Here is a 23,484-nt window from a genome sequence, read left to right on the forward strand (position 1 = left end):
CCTGCTGTCAGTGGCACCTCCTACCAGCCGGCCAGCTGCCTCCCGACTGCAGCCTCGAGACAGCTGAGCGGTCACACTCCATTGTCTTTCACGGTGCTGTGGTCCTGTGCCCTGCCACTGCCAGTGGAGGGCAGGGGAGAGGCCAGCCCCACGTCCGCTTGCTCGGCTAACCGGGTACTGAGCTCTTCCCAGCCCTGTGGCTGGGTGCCCAGAGCCGCACAGCAGCCAGCTGTGGTGCTATGGAGGGTGGGCGCCACAGGCAGATGGGCTGAGCACCAGCCAGGGGGGCAGGCAGCCTCCTGAGGGCAGGCACGCGCGCACACAGGAAGCACTGGGCCGGCGGATGGAAATCATGGTGCCGTCTGCCATGCTCACACCTGCTAACAGCCCCCAGGCCAGGAAGAGTCTCTCTAAGATACACCCCGGGTGATGTGTGACCACCACCGTAGGATCCACCTGGCCACAGATCCTCGTCAGCTGGTTTGGCTGTGAGGGAGCACACAGTACACAGGTGGCTCATCCCAGCAACACACAGGCTGGGCATACTTAACACCGGCTCTTGCTGGAGTTGCCTGGGACTGAGCAGAACCTGGAGAACATCAGCTCTCTCCAACGACACACGCGGGTGATGAGCAGAGTTTGCAGGCTTACCAGAAACGACCAGCTCACCTTCCGTCAGATCCTCAGGGAGTTCTGTGCCTCGGAGAGGTGGGAGTGGGAGGGGTCAAATATAGGCTATAGGGGAAAGAGGGGGATTTCCCCCGTAAGAAAAGGAAAAGCCAAGTGACAGTAACAGCGAGGATAGGGAGACACCATCAACTGCATAAACACTGGCATGTTCTTAAGAAAAATCCATTAGAATGAAGCCAAGGCCCTCCTGTACGTAATTACAGAGCATGAAACAGAGCGGAGCTGACACATGCAGGGCCGTGGCTCCTGCTGCAGAGTGGAGGGGGCAGAAGGGGAGGGGCGGCTCCCCCACCCCCCTTCTCAGGCAGGTCCCGCTGTGGGACAGCAAGGTCTCTGAGAGGAAAGCGAGGTGCCCGGGACGCACACACGGAGACGCAGCCTGCAGCACGTGCTCCCACAGTTTCTTCCCCTGCCCCACTGAGTCTCCACGGGGCGCACGAGGAGGTCTCCCCTGAAAGGGACTGGGAATGGGGCTGCCTCCTTCCCAGGCATGGCTGTGGACATCAGCGGGGTGGTGTAGCGAGTCTTGGATTGCAGGATGAAACAGGGAGGCTCAGTCTGACACGCAGCATGTGAGTTCTGGAAAAGGGAAGAAAGAGTCAAGGTGAATGCGTCCTGAGCGCAGGGAGGGCGGGGGGCAGGGCGGGACGAGGGTGAGACGGGAACCAGCGCTCCCACCCACACGGCAACCTCCGGGGCAAGGAGGCCCAGCGTTCATTCAAACAAGCTCACGAGGCGGTTTAGAGCTGAACCAAAGGGAAAGTCTGAGGTGAAGAAAACAGACGACTGACGCTGAAGTCACGCAGAAGCTGGGTTTGGGACAGGCAGGGTCAGTGGCGTCGGGCAGGGTGCCACAGCATACTGCGCAGGGGACTCTCGTCTCTGACCCACGCGGAGGATTGGGAGACACTCCAGCCAGGAGCAGCTACTCATCGGAAGCCATCATCATTCATCGTTGTCATGGCCACGCACAGGCCACGAACACACTTTTCTCGTGGGAGAGGAGGGAACCTCAATGCCCATGCACTCATGTCACAGTGTCAGAAACTGTTCCTGTGCCGCCCACTTCCCCCAGAGCCTTCCACTCTGCTGTACCCAAGCTGGGCAGCGGGGCCCTCACAACAGAGGCGAGGAAACGAAGAACAGCAAGGCCTGCAAAACAGCTCACCACCCCTCGCAGCGCCAGCGGTTGTGAAGCCTTTCTCTTGGTTACTGGGAAACCAACGGGGGGCAGTGGGGAAGGCACAGATGCTCGGGCCTCCTCTCCCCTCATGCATGCCACTTTGCAGCCAAAACGGACGCAGGGCCGCTCACCTCCACAGCCTTGTAGCATCCCGAGGAAGGGCTGCAAGATGGAGCAGAGCTGTGCTTCACTTGGTGAGCCTTTCTAGAACAGGGAAGATACGTGTACACAGCCTGGTATTTGAGATGGGTTCACCAAATACGCATTGAATAAGACCCACGGAAGTTCAGTTCTGGAATCAGGCTAACCTTCGCTTCACTGAACTTCCTGTAGGTTACAAAACCGCCTCTCTCCATTTTCACTAGAACTTTGAGAGCATCAGAAAGGTTAGGAATTTGCTCAAGGTCACAGAGCAAATCAGTTGAGGAGTCGCGACTTGAACCCAGTTCTTGGTTCAAGTTTCTCCTACTAGGCCAAGTTGCCCACTCTCCATCCAGTGCCGTGTTCTGTGAACAGTCTAGTAAAACCATGCCATCCTCATCAGAGTTGAAATTAAAGGTTACACATTTGTCGGAATCTCTCAGAAGCCTCTCTCTTTCTCTCTCATTTGTTTGTCCAAAACCCCATGAGATTAAACCACCTGCTAGAAGAGCCACCTGCCACGTACCAGTTTATCAGGTCTCTGACTCACTGTGGTAAATTGTGCTATACTCACCTGCTCCAGTTTTAAGTGCAACCTTCTCCTAATAGCCCAGGATCTGGTATCCAAGCTCACACCAGCCTGCTCCATGCTCACCGTGGGCTGATGCTGGGATGTGTTCCCTCTCTGTGTTCCAGGCTGCAGCCTCCCAGGGCTGCCATCTGCCCTTCCTTGTAAGGCTATCATTGCACTTTCCCCTGTTCACAGCCTTCCCAGCCCCACACAGCCACATGCAGAGTCCCAGACACAGAGGCCTTCAGCACAGCTGCCCTGGCACAGGGGCCCAGGGCAAGGTCTACGCCAGTTCTCAGGTCTCTTCCTGAACCACCATGCAGCCCCAAATCAATTCCTTCCTTCTTTCTTTATTCTCAGATGCATTACTCCACACTTGTCACTTTTGTATATACTAATCCTGGTTCATAAGCACTTATTTTGTGGGTTTTTTTCAAAATTTTGCCTATTGGTTTAACCACTCCAAAGTGCTTGGCGTCCATGGACTTGCAGATTCTGCACCCTAAAGGACAGATGCCATGAAATAAACCCTTTATGGTTTCTGGCTGCTAACTCCTGAGTCAGTGTCTTCCCCATGTGAAAATCAGAGAAGAAACCACCACCATAATTTTAGAGGCTAGAAAGCAGGCAGATGAGTGGTGACAGAGCAGTCACTCAGAAAGCCAAGGGGAAAGCCAAGAACCCAGCTTGTCCAGAGAATCCTCAAGGGCTCAGGAAACACCACAGGTCCCCGTGGCGGCAGGGGAGGGAGGCTGGCAAGGTTTAGCCAAGGGCAATCTGGGAAGCAGCTGGGCCCCTAGAAGCTCCCCTAGTCCCATGACTGGGCAACCCTTGACCTCCCTCCAGTTTGGATATTTACTCTCCAATGAGAACAAACGGAGGGTCTCAGGCCTAGGAGATACCAGGCACCAAGCACAAGTGAGGGAGGAGCTAACAATTCCAAAACAGAGGTATCAAGTGAACATGTGTCTACTGTGAGTGCCCAGCCTTCTCCCATGGAGCTGCCAGAATCCAGGTAACCAAACCTTTACCCTATGGGCAAAGAGAAGGAAGACACTTCTCTGACCTAAAGACACCGGCATGTGGGGAACTCAGCAGCCAGTCCAACCTGCCCATCCTGTGAAGTGTACTACCAGTGTCACAAACACAAGCACAGAGCGTTCAGTGTGACTGTTAGTCTCCTAATCTTAAACAGCATTAGATAACAAAGGTCACCAGGGAAAAACCTCTAACACAAACAGTAGAGATCAAAACAAGGAAACGGAAGAATGCAAATTGGACAGTTGATGGAGAAGAAAACTTAAAAACCACAAGTCACTATCACTAGTATCCGTGGAGAAGAGATGTAGTATCCAAAGGTATAAACAGTATACTATTTTCTCTCTCTCTCTTTTTTTTTTTTTAATTTATCTATTTATATGAAAGGCAGAGAGACAGAGACAGACAGACAGACAGACCTTCCATCTGCTGGTTGGTTTACTCCCTAAATGGCTGCAATGGCTAGGGCTGGGCCAGACTGAAGCCAGGAGCCTGGAACTCCATCCAGATCTGCCAAGTGGGTGGCAGAGCCCCAAGCACTCAACCATCTTCAGCTGCTTTCCCAGGCGTATTAGTGGGGAGCTGGAACAGAAGTGGAGCAGCCAGACTCAAACAGGCACTCATATGGGATGTCGGTGATGCAGGCGGCAGCTTAACTCACTGTGCCACAGCGCCATGTTATTTTCTCAATTGAGAGAAGCAAGGTGGGTGTGGGGGAGAAGCCCATACAAAGACTGGGGAGTTCTGCTTCCTATAATAATGAGTTAATTTATACTGACTAAACCCTTCAGCCAAAAACAGTGATAAATTCTGGATAAAGGGGCTGGTGCTGTGGCACAGCGGGTTAACGCCCTGCCCTGAAGCGCCAGCATCCCATATGGGGACCTGTTCGAGTCCCGGCTGCTCCACTTCTGCTCCAGCTCTCTGCTATGGCCTGGGAAAGCAGTAGAAGATGGCCCAAGAGCTTGGGCCCCTGCTCCCACATGGGAGACCCAGAAGAAGCTCCTGGCTCCTGGCTTCGGATCGGCGCAGCTCCAGCCGTTGCAGCCATCTGGAAAGTGAACCAGCAGATGGAAGACCTCTCTCTCTGTCTCTACCTCTCTCTGTAACTCTTCAAATAAATAAAATAAATCTTTAAAAAAAATTCTGGATAAAATATTTTTTTTTGACAGGCAGAGTGGACAGTGAGAGAGAGAGAGACAGAGAGAAAGGTCTTCCTTTTGCCATTGGTTCACCCTCCAATGGCCGCTGCGGCCAGCGCATTGTGCTGATCGGAAGCCAGGAGCCATGTGCTTATCCTGGTCTCCCATGCAGGTACAGGGCACAAGGACTTGGGCCATCCTCCACCGCACTCCTGGGCCATAGCAGAGAGCTGGCCTGGAAGAGGGGCAACCGGGACAGAATCCGGCGCCCCGAATGGGACTAGAACCCGGTGTGCTGGTGCCACAAGGCGGAGGATTAGCCTAGTGAGCCACGGCGCCGACCCTGGATAAAATATTAAAAGCAACTCTTTGATGGTACTGGAGAGCAACCAAAACCAGGCAAAAACCAGAGGCGCTGTGATCCTAGAAAAAAGTGAGCCAAGGCGAGGGCTACTCTCTCCTGGCTTTCCCTGCGGGCGCTTCCCTCCCTCAGAGGGAACGTTACCCGTTCACTTGCTAGCTCTGCAGAACAGAGCTCAGGCAGGAAAGGTGAGGCTGCCAGCCCAGGTGGGAAGCTACATGCACACTCGCCTCAGATCACTGGCTGACTCGTGCATCATGCTAGTACAGGATGATCCCCAAGGAGCCCAGAGGGAAACACCAGCTATGAGGCTGGGAGAGATGAGCAGCAGCTTTAGCCACTGTCCAGTGCTGGGAAGACAGAGTCTGGAGTTCAAGTTCTGCCAAGATCTGGTCTTTCCAAGATACCCCATGAGACTAAGGGCAAAACTCAGAAAGCTGAGTCTTAATAAAGCTTTAAATCAAGCCTCCACAGAATCAGTGATCCGCCTTCTAGAACAAAAGACTCTGAAGAAGAAGATGACAGAATACAGAGAGAGTCTCTACAACTTACCAGCCATGGGACCATTAAAGAATTATTAGACACATGAAGCAGGAAAATGTAACCCATAATCCAAAGAAAAACATGGATGACTGAGATGTTAGAATTAGCTAAACCACTGCCTGCAGTGTCAGTTCAATTACTGGCTGCTTTGCTCCTACAGCTATCTGCTCATGTCCCTAGGAAAGCAATAGAACATGGCCCAAGTGCTCCTGGCTCCTGGCTTCAGCCTGCCCCAGCCCTGGCTGTTGCACCCATTTCAGGAGTGAACCAGCAACTGGAAGATCTCTCTCTTCTCTCCCTCTCTCTCTGTAACTCTGATTTTCAAATAAATAAATAAATCTTTAAAAAATTAGCAATTATAGATCTCAAATATTACCATAAATATGCTGAAGAATCTATAAAAAGGATGGATATAACAGGTGATAAGACAATGTATTTTAGAAGTATAAAAGAACTAAATAGAAATGTGAAAACTGAAAAATTCAGAATCTGAAATGAAAAAATTTTCATGAGATTAACCACAGATTTGATCCTGTAGAATAATCAGTGACCTTAAAGACAAAAATCTAAAAAATTATTCAAATGCATAGAGTACATACTGTATGACTCCATTTATACAAAATTCTAGAAAATATTAACAAATCTCTGGTGACAAAAACACATCAGTAGTGCCCTGGGGCTGAGGTAAGGGAGATGGGGAAGGGAAGGAAAGATTAGTATAAAAGGGCGTGAGAAAGCTTTTGGAGGTGACTGCTGCAAAGGTTCCCTGTGTATACATAGGTTAAAACTTACCAAATATTGCATTTTAAGTATATGCAGTTTACTAAATGAAAATTATGCCACACTACAGCTGTTTTAAAAAGCAGTGGTAATGGAAACTATCTTTCTAGGGCTTTAAAAATCTGTGCTAGGAAAACATGTGTGGGCTTTATAGATGCCACAAGAGTCATTCTATTTCAAGCTTAATACAACTAGAAAAAATTTCATTAAGAAAAACAAAAACAAAGAAAACTGATGTGGCAATATTAATATTAAACAAAATAAACTTCAAGGCAAGGAGTAATAACAGATAAAAAGCATCATTTCACAGTGATTAAAACGTCAAAAAGACATAAAAATCTTACATCTCCAACAACAAGAAGTTAACTAAAAATTAGCAGAGATGGGGGCCATGCTGTGGCATAGCTTGTAAAGCCGCCGTGCTACAGTGCCAGCATCCCATATGCGTGCCGGTTTGAGTCCCAGCTGCTCCTCTTCCAATCTAGCTCTCTGCTATGGCCTGGGAAAGCAGCAGAAGATGACCAAGTCCTTGGGCCCCTGCACCTGTGTGGGAGACCCAGAAGAAGCACCTGGCTTCTGGCTTCCGATTGGCCCACCTCCAGCCATTGCAGCCATTTGGGGAATGAACCAGCAGATGGAAGACCTCTCCTTCTCTCTCTCCCTCCCCTCTCTCCCTCTCTGTCTTCCTCCACCACCACCTTCCTCCTTCCTTTGCCCCCCCTCCTGCCTCTGCCTCTCTGTAACTCTGCCTTTCAAATAAGTAAATAAATCTTTTAAAAAAATACCACCACTAACAAAGAAAATAACTTCAATCTATATTTTGCACCATAAAAGAAAAAAAAAAAAAGAGGCCAGCAACATAGCGCAGTAGGTTAATCCTCTGCCTGCAGTGCCAGCATCCCATATGGACGCCGGTTCGAGTCCTGGCTGTTCCGTTCCTTTCCTGATCCAGTTCTCTGCTGTGGCCTGGGAAAGCAGCAGAAGATGGCTCAAGTGCTTGGGCCCCTGCACCCTTGTGGGAGACAGGAAAAGGCACCTGGCTCCTGGCTTTGGATCGGCACAGCTCTGGCGGTTGCAGCCATTTGGGGAGTGAACCAATGGAAAGAAGACCTTTCTCTCTGTCTTTCCTTCTCACTGTCTGTGACTCTGCCTCTCAAATAAATAAATAAAATCTTTGGAAAAAAAAAAAATCCCGAGTCTCCTTTAAAAAACACACACACACACAATAAAAAAAAATTAGCAGTCAAATCTGGTTGGAATGTGAAGTTGAGAACGCCTTCCAGATTCTAGTAAAAAGGCACAAAGATGAAAACTGGAGAGGAACAAGCAGATCAGAAGGTCAGTCCAGGAGGCCCACTATCCAAAAACCCTGCCTGTCTTATCTGCTGAATGTCGAGTCCCAGGTCTCCCCTTTTTCCCAAGACTTGCTCTGGGTCTTCCTCTGGGTCTTGCTCACTGCCTGCCCCCAAGGCACTCACTCAGTGAAGTTGCTGCCATCAGAACAGCAGGAAAGGGTCTCCTCAGATATCTCCATCTCACATGCCTACCACTGAGTTTGCACCTAAATTTTACATTAATCACTTTTTTATTCATTCATACATAAACTGTTGCTGATAAAAATAAATATCTGGTTGAGGGAGGAAAATGCATTGATTATAACCCAGGTGTTTTCTGAGCATAAGGAGTTCTCAGTCATTTGCAAGGGAAAACTGGGAACAGGGGAAGAAAATAACAATGAGCTAGGTTGGGAAGCTTAAAATGAGCCCAGGGGTGTTTCCAAACCAACTGTGTGACTGACAAACATCCATCTCCATTGTCCCAGGCTTCCTCAGAAGGCTTCTCCACACTCCCACACAGGTGCCAGGGACTGCTCAGGAGGCTGCCTAAGTCAACTGGCATCTGGGGCTGGTCTTTACTCTCCCAGGGGATCAAGATCCGGATCTGTGTGCTCTCTCGCGCTCTCTCTCCCTCTCTCTCTCTCTCTTAAAAGATGAGACAGAAAAATACAGAGACAGAGAGCTTGATAATCTTCCATCTGCTGGTTCGCTCAAATACCCACAACAGCAGGGGCTGGGCTGCGATGAAGTCAGGAGCCAGGAACTCCATCCAGGTCTCACACATGGACAGCAGGGACCCAGCTACTTGAGCCCCAGGGTGCACTTTACCAGGAAGCTGAATGGGAGGCGGAGTTAGGACTTGAACCTAAGCACTCTCATAAGCAATGTGGGCCTTCCACCTGGTGCCGAAGCCTCAAGCCCGAAAGCCTGCCCCGCTGTCCTTACCCTTCTGATGGATGGGTCGGACCTCTTCAACCCTCTTTCCAGGGACTTGCTCCCCTTTCTCTTCTGTCTTCTACCCTTTCCTTTCTCAAACATCTTTTTCTGACAAAACTTGAGACCCAGCTCTCAACTCAAGAGTTTCACTTTCCTTCTCAGAGGCCTCCCTGAGATGGGGGAACACAGGGACAGGTTGCTTAAAAAGGTTTGCCGTGGGCCGGAGTTGTGACATAATGGATTAAGCTGCCACCTGCAATGCCGGTATCCAATGCGGGCACAGGTTCAAGACCTGGCTGCTCTCCTTCCGGTCCAACTCCCTGCTAATGTCCCTGGGAAAGCAGTTGAGGGTGGCCCAAGTGCTTGAGCACCTGCCACCCATGTGGGCAACTGATAAAGCTCCTGGCTCCTGGCTTGGGCTTGGCCCAGCCATGGCTGTTGCAGCCGTTTGTGGAGTAAACCAGCTGATGGAAGATATCTCTCTCTCTCTCTCTTTCCCTCTCTTTCTATAATGCTTTCAAATAAATAATATAAATCTTAAAGGAAAAAAAACAAAGGTTTCCCATAATGTCTCCTGCAGGTAAGCACAGACTCATATTCAGGAGGCCAGGGCTGGTCCTCACAGCTGAGGGCCTCTGAGTAACCACCATGGACAATGAAGACTTTTCCAGGCCCTCCACACTGCTGAGAGGCCTCAAGTCTAGATCTTGGAGGGACTCATATATAAGACACAAGTACTTCTTAGGAGAAACTGATACTAGGAGCGGTCCTGGGGTGGCCTATTTGGCATCCTTCCAGAATATTCCAAAACACCAAGTTGTAGACAATTCATGCTGAATATACATGGGTCTGTCTTCCTCTATAGTCCCTACCCATGTGGCTTCACAGGCTGAGGGATACCAAGTGCCCTCTGACAATGCTTTGATAGTTCTGAGACCCTCTCAATATGTTAGGTATTCTGCTATAACACTTCATATTCAGTAAGCCCAGGGGTCATAATGGTCCCTTATGGAATAATTTTCTAAAAATCTCAAAAGTTTTAAAAATGTATTTACCCAGATCATGACATTACAAGTTGAGATAAGGAGACTGGAGGTGAGTCTAAGGACACCTGATTATACTGTTCCAGAAACAATGTTTTAGAAGATTCAAAAGAACTACAGTTTTTGGAAAGGACATAAAATTTCTGACAGAAGGCAGCCTGGGTCTAAGCATGCCTAAGAGTGCCATCAGCTGTCCTTGTCAGTCTATTTTCATTGGAATTTGTAAAGACAGCAGGTGCATTCCCTTACTCCCCTGCTTGCTTGCTGGAACAATGGCCCTCACCACCTCCCATTTCCCATGGTAGGAACTACTGTGTCACCAATTTCAAAAACACATCATCAAAACACCACTCGCCATGCCATAACACTGCACCTGCAGGAGCATCCACATAGGAGACTCTCTTGATGGGAGAGCCAGAAAGATGACATTACTCAATGCAGAAAATAAATTAAAAAAAAAATTGAACCAAAAAACTAGATCTCCAGTGTACTCAAATGCCCCAGGGGAAATAATCCAGAAGAGACCAGATTAGAGTTTATTGTACAGTTCATCACTTTCCCCAGCTCACATGTCCTGGTTCTGCCCCACTGAAAACACCCCACTTCTCAGTCTGTTGCCTTGGTTTCCCCGGCACACAGGGTCTTGTTTCAGTAAAAGAGCTGCACCATCTTGCAAAGAGGCTCCCTTGGCCTGTATCCTTCCACAAGCAGAAGTTTCTCTCAAGGTCCCCATGGGGTAAAGACTGAGACACAGTAGGCCCTCGCCTGTACCTGTGCGGCAGAATGAAGATTTCCCAACTGACCCAACCTCAGCAATTGACAGTGGGGGAGGAACCAAGGGAGCCTTCTTGGGAGGTCGGGATTCCACGAGAGGCCTGTACAGTCCACCTGTCCCTCTCCTTTCCAGACTTCTAATTTAGCCTTCACTCTGAAAAATACTCTGCTATCTCAAGGTCATGGTGTCCTATCCCCTCTGCCTTAGGGTCTCTAGTTACAGGAGCCTATAGAGGCTGAGCAGGCCCTCCCTAGAAATCTAATTTCCTGTCTTTACTGCTCCTCAAAATATCCTAAATAAGGACAGTTTCTCTATATTTAAGCCGGGCCTTTCTGATGTACAAATACATACTGGAACACCCCTGTTTACCTTCAAGAAAATTGTGGGTCAGCTTTTGAGAATCAGCTTTTGAGAATTAGGTAAGATATAAATAGTTATAAGAAAAGTATTGACAGCTTCTTTATAAACAATTCACATATGAATAGAAAAAAAATTGGTTGGTATCTTAGTAATTTTCCATATAAAACTTAACAGCAGCTACTCTTTTAAGATGGAGGTAGAATCTTAACACTTAACGAATACCTAGTATCTACGTTCAGAATAGTACAGGATTTGACTCAAACATGTCTCAGTTTCAGGTGAGCCTGTGAATTTTCTTCTTTCTTTTCCCCTCCTCTTAATGCTAGCTCTCAGGCCCCACCTGCCAGAAGGAGGAGGGGTCTGATAGAGGGAACAGAAGTAGGAAATGGGGGTGCAGGGCTCTATGCAACAATGATGGGGACCAGCACTGTGGCACAGGAGGTTAAGTTGCCACCTGCAAAGCCAGCATCCCATGTTGCAGCTGCTGGTTCCAGTCCTGGCTGCTCTGCTTTGGATGCAGCTCTCTGCTAATGCACCTGGGAAAGCAGTGGAAGATGACCAAGTGCCTGGGCCCCTGACACCCATGTAAGAGACCTGGATGGAGCTCCTGGCTTTGGCCTGGATCAGCCCTGACCATTGGGGCCATTTGGGGAGTGAATGAGCAAACAGAAGATGGATCTCTCTCTGCTTTTAAAATAAATAAATATTTTTTAAAAAATTAAAAAAAAAAGATGGCTTACATTTTACAGTACAAGAAAAGAAAAACACCCACTATGTTTCTTTAAAAATTTGCAAACACACATCCATCTCCCACACCCAGAGACTGTAAATGTCACATGTGCTGCATTCCACACACAAGACAGGGCCTTACTCATCCAGCCAGGAAAAACACTAGATTTGGACTGTAAGGCCCATCTCTGCTACTTGTTATCAGTGTGTCTTTCGTAAATTCCTTAACCTTTCTGAGATTTGACTTTCTTCTTTACAAAAATGCAGGTTATAACACCCTCACAAAGGGTTTGGAAGACCAAGTGACACAAAATACATGAAAAATGTTAATCACTAGAAAAACTCTGTTAGGCCAACATAATCTGCACTTTGTGGATTTACAGAGGAGAAAACGGGTGCAAAGAAACCCAGGCACTCATCTATGCTCACACAAGAGGTAATCAGGAAAGTCAGCAGCAATTAATCACACCCAACTCTGAACATTTAGGTGTTCTCCCCTCGCCCCTTTCCTGCTTCATGGCTTAGATAAATCTCGTCTTCCCACTGTCCTATTAGGGTTCTCAGACATGGAAAGTTTTCTAGTAATGACTCTTCTACCCCTACTAACCTCAATGCCTTCCCTACTCATGGCAACATGGAGTCAACCAAGTGGGTCAAACATGGAAGACATTTGTTTGCTGGCAGCAACAATGTCAGATATCTATAAGTCAGAAATGGGGGGGGGGGGTCGGCACTGTGGCGTAGCGGGTAAAGCCACCGCCTGCAGTGCCAGCATCCCATGTGGGCACTGGCTCAAGTCCCGGCTGCTCCACTTCCAATCCAGCTCTCTACAATGGCCTGGGAAAGCAGTAGAAGATGGCCCAAGTCCTTGGGCCCTTGCACCTGCATGGGAGACCCAGAAAAAGCTGGCTCCTGGCTTCAGATTGGCGCAGCTCCAGCTGTTGTGGCTAACTGGGGAGTGAACCATCAGATGGAAGACCTCTCTCTGACTCTCTGCCTCTACTCTCTCTGTGTAACTCTGACTTTCAAATAAATAAATCAATCTTTAAAAAAAAAAAAAAAAGAAATGGAGGGGGCTCAGTGCTGTGGAGTAGTGGGTGAAGCCCATTTGGGTGCCAGTTTAAATTCCAGCTGCTCCACTTCCAATCCCACTCCCTGCTAATGCACCTGGGAAAGCAGTGGAAGATGGCCCAAGTACTTGGGACCCTGAGCCCATGTGGGAGATCTGGAAGAAGCTCCTGGCTCTTGGCTTCAGCCTGGCCCAGCCCTGACCATTGCAGCCATTTGTGGAGAGAACTGGCAGATGGAAGACATTCTCTCTCTCTCCTCTCCCCTCTTTCTTTCTCTCTGTGTCTCTGCCTCTTTGTAACTCTGTGTTTCAAAAAAGTAAATAAATCTTTAAAAAAAAAAAAAAAGGAAGAAAAGAAATGGAGGCAGGATTTGGAAACCACCAATGGCAGCACATGGCACACAGCTGGACCAACAGCTTAAGAGGAAAGACTGAAGGGTAGGGAGATTGATAAGGCACTGTGTCTTAATGTTGGTCTATAAGTTTGAAACTTCATTCTTCCTAATGATACAGTATGAACAGGCAGGCAGAAAGTTAGGCCTACGTGGGCTGGAATCATTGTAGCCCTGCAATATAGTATCTTAACCTGTCAGTCAAAAGAGACCACTTTCCCAGGATGTACCTGTATCTCATCCAGGAGACATCATGATGACTACCTGGATATTAAACTCCTCATGAAGGTGCCATTAAGATTCCCAGATGGCTTCACACAGGCTAAAAGAGGCTGAAAATGAGGGAGAGCCCTCTTTTCACTCCTGACTACAACTGGGGGTGCTACTTAGGCTTTTTCCTCTGACTCTCTCTTTTTTTGGGCAACCCTCCAGCCCACTCATGAACAGTATTTCTCCGTGAGGGGCAACCTACACTTATGAATGAATGTATATTTATTCTCTCACTTTTAAATAAATCCTGTTCTCAGTTTTGTAGTATGTATGGATGACTTCCCTTTGAATTCTTATCTTTTTGTGAGGCAAGAACCCAGATTCCAAATTAAGGCACTAAGGCCCACATCACTGCCATTCCTGATTCCCCGCACTTGGGCTTCTTGTGTGTGCAGATTTCACGCTGACTCTCAGAGTTGAAGTTCCCTTATGGTGGTCACAGAATCCGTGTGTTGCCCTAGACCATGCAGTTTGCTTAACAGAGCACACAGCATGCAGATTCCCTGTCAGGGCAAGGCTTTCTCCTGAGTTTGAGTCTACCTGTTTCAACATATAATGCTATTAACTACCTCATGAAAACTCACCACTACCAAACATTTTTTTCAGTACTTTGAGTTTATCTTGATTCTATATCACAAGAAATTAAGAAACAGACCCATTATCCCAAGGATAAGATTCATTAGGAACATAAAAACTTTCTCAAATGAGTGTTTCTGTTACATTTTGGTTTCACAGCTCCACACCTGACCATCCTGATTCCTGATGCTGGGGCTGGGCCTCTGAACACTCATTTCTTGTTTGCTGTCCTGTTCTTACCATGCCAGTAGGGGGTGCTAGATAGAGCCTGCAAGGCTGGAGGAGGGAGGAGGGACCTGCTTCTTCCTTACCTGTTGTGTGGCCCCAAGCAGCTGCAGCAGTTTGTCCCAGACTTAGTGTCATCATACCTCCTGAGAGATGCCCGACCAGCAACACAGCACCCTCTCCTCAGGGTCCTCCTTGAGCTTCTGGGCTGCGATAACCCAGCTTTTTCCTTGTGCTCTCCAACCCTCAAGAGTAGCAGCTGTTTCCTATGACCCACTCCGTGTTCCAAGTTCACCCAGTCTGTCCTCCAATATCTGTCATATTGATTTCTTATAGGAAATCAGCTGTTAAAATAACTTACGTGATTTCTAATTTGTTGACAAAACCCAGGACAGCATGCTTGACAGTCATAACTGATTTGTAACAGTGGCTTTCAAAGAGCAGCCTCAATCAGTCACGGCCAAGTAGGAATCCCAATCCACCTATGGAGTACCTACTAAGTGTTGACAAGTTAACTCACCTCTCTAGCTCTCATTTCTCTCAATCATTTTTATTTATACAGTTAATATATACGAGCACCTATTACATGCCTGGCACTGTGAGAGGCACAGAGATACAATAGTATGCAACACAAATTTCCTGGTCTCCCAGAATCCCTTATCATGTAGATGCAATGAGATTATGCAGCCAAGGGCAGGTGTAGCACAGCTCTGTACATCAGCCTTGCTCTGCACACCTTGGCAGACAGCCAAGACAGAGGGTCTGAAGAAGGGCTTCAATGCTGGGTCTTTTCAGAAAATGGGACAGGTGTCTTTCCTGGACAAGGCCAGAGTCTCACTCACTGTACTCCCATGGACTTGGGTGCGTGCCTCGCTTGGTTTTTCCATTACAGTAGAAAAGCAATGACATTCCAGCAGCATCCACTCGGAAGGAAACAGGATAAAAGAGTTATATAGGAGGAACACTCCCTGGTGGCATTTTAAAGAAATTCCAAGGAGAGAGGCTCCCGTGATACTGTGGCAAGGGCAACAGCTGTTGCAACACACAGCCAGGATGGGTACAGGATGGCCATGTGGGCAGGAGAAGACACCAGAGAGCAGCGAATCTAACATCTGTCACAATGAGTCTTTGTGCCACAAAGAATACACTTGTATATGCCTGCACCTCAAAGAACCAGAACTCACTTTATGTTTTCTGCAGTAGGACCATGCACCCAGAGGTGCCAGGGAAGTGCTGAGGAAAGGAAAGATTCCAGCAGAGACACCCGAATTCCACAGTTTGACAGAGTCCTTCTCGGTTCTTCTGTCATCTTGAAATCAGGCACACTGTGGCAAGGGTGGCCAGTGTTCTCATTAGCAAGCAAGTATCATTGCAAGCTAAGTTCTGGAAAAACCATACCCAGAAATGCAAACTAGACTGCTCACCCCCCGGTTTTTTACTCATTCTGACATGCTTATGATCATCATCATCATAGTGAAGAAAAACAACCATAGGAAATTATTATTAGAAGGCCTGTTCACAGCTTCGCTCTAGGGCCTTGTTATAAATAATTTACTGTCACTGAAGGAATTTAGAGTGCCATAAGGCATGAAAAGCCTGGAGAGAGTTTTATTCATAAATAAATGCCAACACTTAAACAATAAAGACAGCTTTAAACTCCAGGACTACTGAAATGAACGGCATACACTGCCCGGATGACTTACTACAGGGCTCAAATGGCAAGATAATTCAGTTCCACCTGAGGAGGCACGAAACGGCCAAGCCCAAGAGAGAAGTACTTCAGATATGTGGTGATACTTCTCAGTGTTTCCATTTCCAACCAATTATGATTTCTGTACTTAGGATATCACTCAGGCAGTTCCTTTCCTGACCTATAGCGCTCTTGAGCAATTACAAAAATCTGCAAGCGACAGACGCAGAGGAAATGTGCCAGATTCAGAATGACCCATGGGACACTGAAGAATCCCCAGAGAGCGCTGGAGGTGAAATAATCTGTTCAGTTCAGTCAGCGCATTAGCACCCAGCAGAAGGGGCCTGCCAACGCCAGCCTCCATCTCCAGATAAGCCTCTTGACGGGAGGGGACAGCGAGAAGGACCCACACTCAAACACAGAAACATCGCGGGGCAAAAGGTCTTGCCCCTGGCACGTGGCCGCTGTCCATTCCCCTCTTCCCGCACATTTGCACGCCACAGTACACCTATTTATAACCCACTCTCGGACTCGGCAGGTGGCACACCTGAGCGAGCAAGGGCAGAGGGGCCCAGCCCCTGGGAAGAGCCTGTGGAAACCCCAGGCTGACATACCGTCCAGGCCGTTGTGATGACTGTAGTTTCTCTTCCCCAGAATGCTCAGAGATGTATGGTTCGGGGTGCTTAGCAGCCGCTTGGTAGTTGCGGTTTGCAGGCTGGGTGCAGATCGAATTACATTAGGTTTCTTCGCAGGATGGATCTCTGATGGGGGAAAAGGTTGCTCAACTCAGAACATGGTATTAAGAATCTCTGTGTGCATTTACACCAACTAATAGGCACACATCTTATTTCTTAATGAGCTGAGAGTCTGTTCCTTACGAGGCGGCCAAGGACCTGCATAATGAATCAGCTTCAAGTGTTGTTGCCATGGCTCTACTCATCAAGGAAGCCAGTCTTCCCCTGCTGCCTGAGCTCTGAGCCTCAGGTTGTGAGCACAGGAAGTGGGGGGAAACCACTTTAGCGGGACACTTACAACACAAGATTGACCAAGGGAATAAAGCACCGGACTCATCAAGGTATCAGACATCACAAGGATGTGTGCAGAGACAGCCTCAGGGAAAAAATCACCTCTGGGCTGGCTCATCAGACCAGGAACATGCAGCATGCCTGGTGTGTGAGCTCTGAAAAACAGGATGCTCTGTGTGGAAGCAGGGTCGGTCACTCCTAGCTGGGTAACAGGAGGAGTCCACACACAACAGGCAAGAGGCAGAAGAACTGCTTGGACCAAGGACACACCACAAGATGGGACCGTGTGTGTGGTGTCTGCTGTCAGCCACTTAGCCCAGCACTGCTAACACTTTTTGTAGTGTGGGAAGAGGATTTAAGCATCTCAGTCTACTTACTAATAACGAGCAACCTCTCCTCCCAGGCTTAGCCTGCTGCTCACTGATTCCCAGAGCAGTGGCAGAGCAGGTCACCCACCCACAAACCAGCCCTATCTTCCCACCCTCTCAACCCAGCTGAGGGCAGACACCAGCTTGACTCCCTGAAACATACAAACAGCCGTCAGGATTGACAGGATTACCACGTAGTGGCCTGGTCAAAATCCTACACTCATCAATATTTAGAAATGGCTTAGGCCGGCACCGAGGCTCAATAGGCTAATCCTCCGCTTTATGGCACTGGCACACCAGGTTCTAGTCCTGGTTGCCCCTCTTCCAGGCCAGCTCTCTGCTGTGTCCAGGGAGTGCAGTGGAGGATGGCCCAAGTGCTTGGGCCCTGAACCCCATGGGAGACCAGGATAAGCACCTGGCTCCTGCCTTCGGATCAGCGCGGTGCGCCGCAGCGGCCATTGGAGGGTGAACCAACGGCAAAAGGAAAACCTTTCTCTGTCTCTCTCTCTCATTGTCCACTCTGCCTGTGGGGGAAAAAAAAAAAAAGAAAGCAATGGCTTAAATACTACCCCCAAAATTGTGTCCTTTTTTTTTCTCAGCGTGTTGTTGAATGTCTGCCTACCTTGTTCTCTGCGTCCCCCACACTCCAGGCACTTTCCAGACCAGACCACCTGCCTTCCCTGAACTGCTCAGGTCCCTGGACTCACTGAAGCCTCTGTCCATCTGGCTCCCTTGGCCACGTGGCGGGAGACAATGTTCTTGTATTTTTCCATCTGTTCAAATTATAAATCTTTCAACCAACACTTTGTTCAGTTAGGTGGCCCTACTGCTCATTGAAAAACACGCCTCCTTCCTCCACCTGCCCAGTGCATATGAAGGCCTGGAATTCCATGGGATCGAACCCTTTCTTTTCTTGTTTATCCATGTCTTCTCCCCAGTAGGCTAAGATTTTTGAGAGCAACATTTTATTCATGCAATTGTTTCCGAAATCAATTACTAGTGTCTCGATCACAGTAAATACTCAGAAATACGTTGTGCAGGGATGCAGTTCGTGGGGCTTACCTTGTACGGACAGAAGCTAACTCACTCACAGTAAAAACTCACTACTACTACAGAAAGGTCAACAAGGCAATGTTATTACATTCTAATTTTTATGATCAGAACTTCACCCTGTAAGGTGGGGAGGGGCTTCCAGGAGTTGGTCTTGCTTATGAATAGAAGGCAGAAATCTTCAAGGAGATTATCATTATGATCTAGGTCATGCCTATGAAAACATCGTTGATGTTTTGGAAGATATCAAAGCAACTCTTCATCCTCTCAAAAACCAACAAGAAATAAGCTTGCAGGAGTAACATCAAGGGAGCTGTGAGGTTTAGATTCTCAGGACACCGACAAGGACCAGGTAATACACCAAGTTCAAGGCTATACTTTGATCTCTAAGATTGAATGTCCAAATTCTGAACACTATATAACTATAAATCTTTCTGACAGAGCAATAAGGTTCGAAGCAACTCACAGTACATATTTCACTTTTATTGAGAAAATGAAAAATAAATATTAGAAGCACGAAAACATGCCATTTTTGCTTCTAGGCATTATGAAGAACCATTATTGTGTAAATTGTTTATCTTAACATTTTGAAAAAAAGAGGTCATCGTTCAGCAATTTTTATGGTATTCTTAATTGTGGGATTTCAACATTAAATCAAGCCATCATCTTTGGAGATTTCCAAGTTAAGACAGCATGATGAAACTAGAAAATAATATAAATGCTTCTCTTTCAAAGCAACCTTAATTGGCACATCAAAACTGCAAATATTTTAATATAGATAAAAAATTAGTTTGATTTCACATTTTTATGAGACTAAATAAACCAGTTCTCTCTCTCTCTTTCTTTTTTGACAGGCAGAGTGGACAGTGAGAGAGACAGAGAGAAAGGTCTTCCTTTTGCCGTTGGTTCACCCTCCAATGGCCGCCGCAGCCGGTGCACTGCACTGATCCGATGGCAGGAGCCAGGTGCTTCTCCTGGTCTCCCATGGAGTGCAGGGCCCAAGCACTTGGGCCATCCTCCACTGCACTGCTGGGCCACAGCAGAGAGCTGGCCTGGAAGAGGGGCAACCGGGACAGAATCCGGCACCCCGACCGGGACTAGAACCTGGTGTGCCGGCGCTGCAAGGTGGAGGATTAGCCTAGTGAGCCGCGGCGCCGGCTAGTTCTTTATTTAAAGGGAGAGGTGGAGGACCAGCGTTGTGGCATAGTGGATTAAGCCACCATCTGTGACACCAGCTGCTCCACTTATGATCCAGCTCCCTGCTAATGGCATGGGAAACACAGTAGAAGACAAAGTCCCTGTACCCACATAGGAGACCTGGATGAAGCTCCTGGCTCTTGGTCTGGCCCTGGTTATTGTGGCCATCTGGGGAGTATATCAGTGGATGGATGGAAATTCTCTCTCTCTGCCTCTCCTGTCTCTGTAACTCTGCCTTTCAAATAAATAAATCTCATAAATAAATAAATAAAAGCAAATGTGAATGAGGTGGGTTAGAAATAGTGGAAATAACTCTTTCAAATAAATAAAATAAATCATTAAAAAAAGAAATAGTGGAAATATTTAAATAAAAATACTGCAAATATTCAATCTCTAATAATTAAATGATTTTTATTTTCCTTTTTTTATTTGAATTTATTTCTGTGAGTACATATTTTACTCAATGATTTTTCTTGAAAAAGTAATCATATCTCCAGAACTGTGTGAGTAGGTATATTGGTAATAAAAATAAAAATTTCCAAAACAAACTGACTACAGATATAAAAGTACCCAATTTCAACCCAACCCTTTGAAATATCTGAATTTAGTTTAGGTATGTCCATTTAGAATGGCCAAATTTCTATACCACACAGAAGTTTTTTTTGAGTTTTCCTCTATTAGAAAATACCCACCTAAATACCCAATGATACATGCCAAAGGTTTCCTAGTGCTTTTGCTTTTCAGGGGACTTCCAGATAGTTCAGCATGTCTGTCTGCATCTGAGGAGAGAAAGAAACACGGAGACAACCAGTGAGGTGGATTTTCTACCTACACCACACACACTGCAGAAATATAAAGGTTCAAGTGGAAAACAATGCAAAATATCCACCAGATTTCTGCATCATTTCCTTTTGGATTTGAGAAAATCATGCCTACTCCAGGCTCCCAATTACTGAATGAGGGCTTTATATGAAGGACACTCACCTCAAAGGCACATTGTGTGTGTAGCTATTACACACCTCACACACATGTAGTCTTTCTGTGTGTACTCATCTGAAAGGCAACAGAGATCGGCTTCCTAACTGGCTTCAGCATTTTTACATTACGGTGAGAAAATATCCATAAACTACAAGTCAGAATCAGTCTGTAACATAAGATTAATCTGGCTTGGGCAATAAGAATGACAGCTGACAAGGGCCACACACGCAGCAATCCCTGACGTCATGGAGGGAGTCCCCACTGAGAAGTTTTCACCCATCTCGGCAATACCCAATCCCATTAGATCCCTGCAAAGGCCATTTGGTTTCCACACTGGATCTCCATCCCTCATCTCCTACTGTGACGGCATTAATGAGATTTTAAGGTTATCCATATGCAGACAGAGGGTTTCATTCAACAGTCAGAAGAGTAAGATACTCTGAGGATGGATATTAGTTCATAAAGTGTGATTTTCATCACTCCTCATAGTCTATTATAAGACACTTCAGAAAAAAAAAAAAAAAAAAAGACACTTCAGACAGAGGGAAAGCAGATAATGCAAGCACTTTTAATCAGCTATCACTGGATGGAGGAGTAGATACAGAACACGGCTGCCTCTCTCCCCAAACAGTTAAACCATAGAAAGAGTCTGAAGGGACCAAAAAAATTTTTTTTCTTTTAATTCACGGAATTAAAGATTAAAGCTTAACAGAGTATCTTTAGCTGATATGATTCTACTAAGCTTATGCCTTTTATCTATCTGTGAGTTTATTCTACTACAAAATTTTCCCCTTTGCAAGCCAAGAGCACATTTCCAAACATACATGCAGAAAATTTCCTTTGACCCTCAGAGGAATGCACTGTGCCACCAGTGTTAAAATGTACAATTTAATTTAGACCTTCAAATAACTTAAAATAAAACATTTTTCACAAAGTCTAGCCCTCTTTTTCATATGGTAATTCCTTCTTTAAAAACTACTAGATAGAAGATGGGAAAATTGCATTAAAAATTAAAAACAGACAACACACAAACAACAGTAATCTATGTACCCCAAACACTGGTTAATTATGCAACCACTGACAACTACAAATGACTTGATTTCTTTTCCTCCTTTTCAACCGATTCCCTTCGGGGAAATTACTAATGTTATGATATTTTTCACCTGTTACTGAATAACAGCAAAGAGAGGGGCAGAAATATAGTAAGCACCTTTTGGAGAAATAATATAAACAAACATGAGGAAGCAAGTCCAACACTGCAATGATCAAACGCTTGTCAGATCTCTGAGTTAATGCTATCTAGTTTCTTCCTAATATTACTATTTCAGCTAAAATTCAAGTTCTATTTGGATAAGGGCAAGAGAACATTTTTTCTTCTCCATTAATAAAGCCTGAGTGAATAATGTTGGTTATTTTCTTAAGGACTAGGACAAAGGCAGTTGCTGTATTCTTAGTAATAAGGTTAACTCTGCTCTTGATTCCAGTCTGTAAGGCCCAAAGAGAAAGAACCAGAATGGCTCCAATGACCAACCCTGCGGCAATAACCACCACTTTGACAAGAACCAACAAACTCATCAAAAGGGTCATCCACATAATACCCCTTAAAGATATCTCATGTTATCCCATCCTAATTTTGCTTCTAATTTCTCATGCAATCAGTAGGATTAATGATGAGATGTTCCAAGTGAAAATTCACATTATTGGGCATGTCTGAGCTGAGATCAGAGCTCTTGAGAAAGACCCACCACTCACTGATACTCACTGTATTTTTAAAGAGAGTAGTTGGTGGCAATAACTATCAGCCTCAACTAGAAAGAGAATGGAATGCAAGGTGCTCAGAAATACCTACTCACTGTTCAACACAAGGATAAGTGCAGCCACTCAGCAGGAGGAGCACATCTGCCAGAGGCAAGGCCCATCAGCAGCAGATGATCTGGTCCGTGTTCAACACTCTGACCTGCGCTGCCACTGGTCTGTCAGTCAGTCCTTGCTCCCCACCACCCACTTGACGCTACTCCAACAGAAAGATAGGCATTAAGAAGGTACTGATTCAGAAAGCCACCAGAGAAATGCCTGAAGGGCCCAGAGGGAATCAAAACCTGCCAAGAGAGAGGGAAAACATCTGTATCCCAGTGAGTCACCTGACTGGGCACAAGACACATTTCTTTGGCTTCCTAGAGGAGGTAAACCTGGAAAAACAATGTCACTTTTTTTTTTTAAGCTCATAGCTGTTTTTCTGCAATGTTTTGGAAATACTGGGGGTAGGGCGAGATAGAAAAACTGTTAAAATGTACCCAATGAATTAAAATTCATAAAAATATTTAACGTGGGTTTTCAAGATCCCTGCCAAAATAAAACCATCAGAATTTGTTTTCAGAACTAAACAAGACACACACACACACATACATACACAAAACAAACTAGACAAGACACAAAACCCATGTACGATGAAACTGTTTTGATAAACTGTATTTTTGTTTTTGTTCTTCTGCAAGGCCAGCATTGTCGTGTAGCAAGTAGAGCCATCACCTGCAATGCCAGTATCCGACATGGACCCTGGTTCACGTCCTGACTGCTCCACTTCTGATGCAGTCCCCGTGCTAATGCATGTGGGAAAGCAGCAGAAGATGGCCTAAGCACTTGGGCCCCTACCAACCATATGGGAGACCCAGATGGAGTTCCAGGTTCCTGGCTTCATTGTGTCCCAGCCTTCGCTGATGCAGCCATCTGGGGAGTGAAAACTGGATGGACGATCTGTCTCTCCCTCTCTCTAACTCTGCCTATCAAATAGATAGAGTAAATATTTCAAAAAAAAAAAAAAAAAAACAAAAACAAACAAACAAAAAAAAAACACCAAACCTGCTTTGAAAATACATCATAAAGTCAAATACAAAACATGGGAGATATTTGTATCACAGTTCAAGAGCCAACTTCATTAGGAGTGGGCATTTGGTGTAGTGGTCAGATGCCACCTGAAATGCTGGTGTCCCATGTAGGAGTGCCTACGCTGGAGAC

At 46.5% G+C, this 23,484-nt stretch overlaps 1 protein-coding gene across 21 annotated transcripts in view; it reads right to left on the reverse strand.

Moving 5' to 3' along the window:
* Positions 1 to 815: 815 nt before the first annotated feature.
* MTA3 (metastasis associated 1 family member 3) overlaps positions 816 to 23,484 on the reverse strand; it is a 222,182-nt gene continuing 199,513 nt past the window's right edge. For 12 of the 21 annotated variants that reach the window (XM_089326485.1, XM_070069204.2, XM_070069199.2 and 9 more), the window contains 4 exons: positions 20,184 to 20,270; positions 16,466 to 16,612; positions 2,005 to 2,035; positions 816 to 1,269 (listed from right to left, as the gene is read on the reverse strand). In XM_089326485.1, coding sequence (XP_089182611.1) covers positions 1,194 to 1,269; positions 2,005 to 2,035; positions 16,466 to 16,612; positions 20,184 to 20,270 — 341 coding nt within the window. In that variant the 3' untranslated portion in view covers positions 816 to 1,193. Of the gene's footprint in view, positions 1,270 to 2,004; positions 2,078 to 16,465; positions 16,613 to 20,183; positions 20,271 to 23,484 lie in introns of all 21 variants that reach the window. The other 9 variants (XM_070069203.2, XM_070069202.2, XM_089326490.1 and 6 more) reach the window with 3 other exon arrangements.

This window comes from Oryctolagus cuniculus, chromosome 2, assembly GCF_051225735.1.
Source record: "Oryctolagus cuniculus isolate XC-2025 breed Fujian yellow rabbit chromosome 2, ASM5122573v1, whole genome shotgun sequence".
Classification (NCBI taxonomy): Eukaryota; Metazoa; Chordata; class Mammalia; order Lagomorpha; family Leporidae; genus Oryctolagus; species Oryctolagus cuniculus.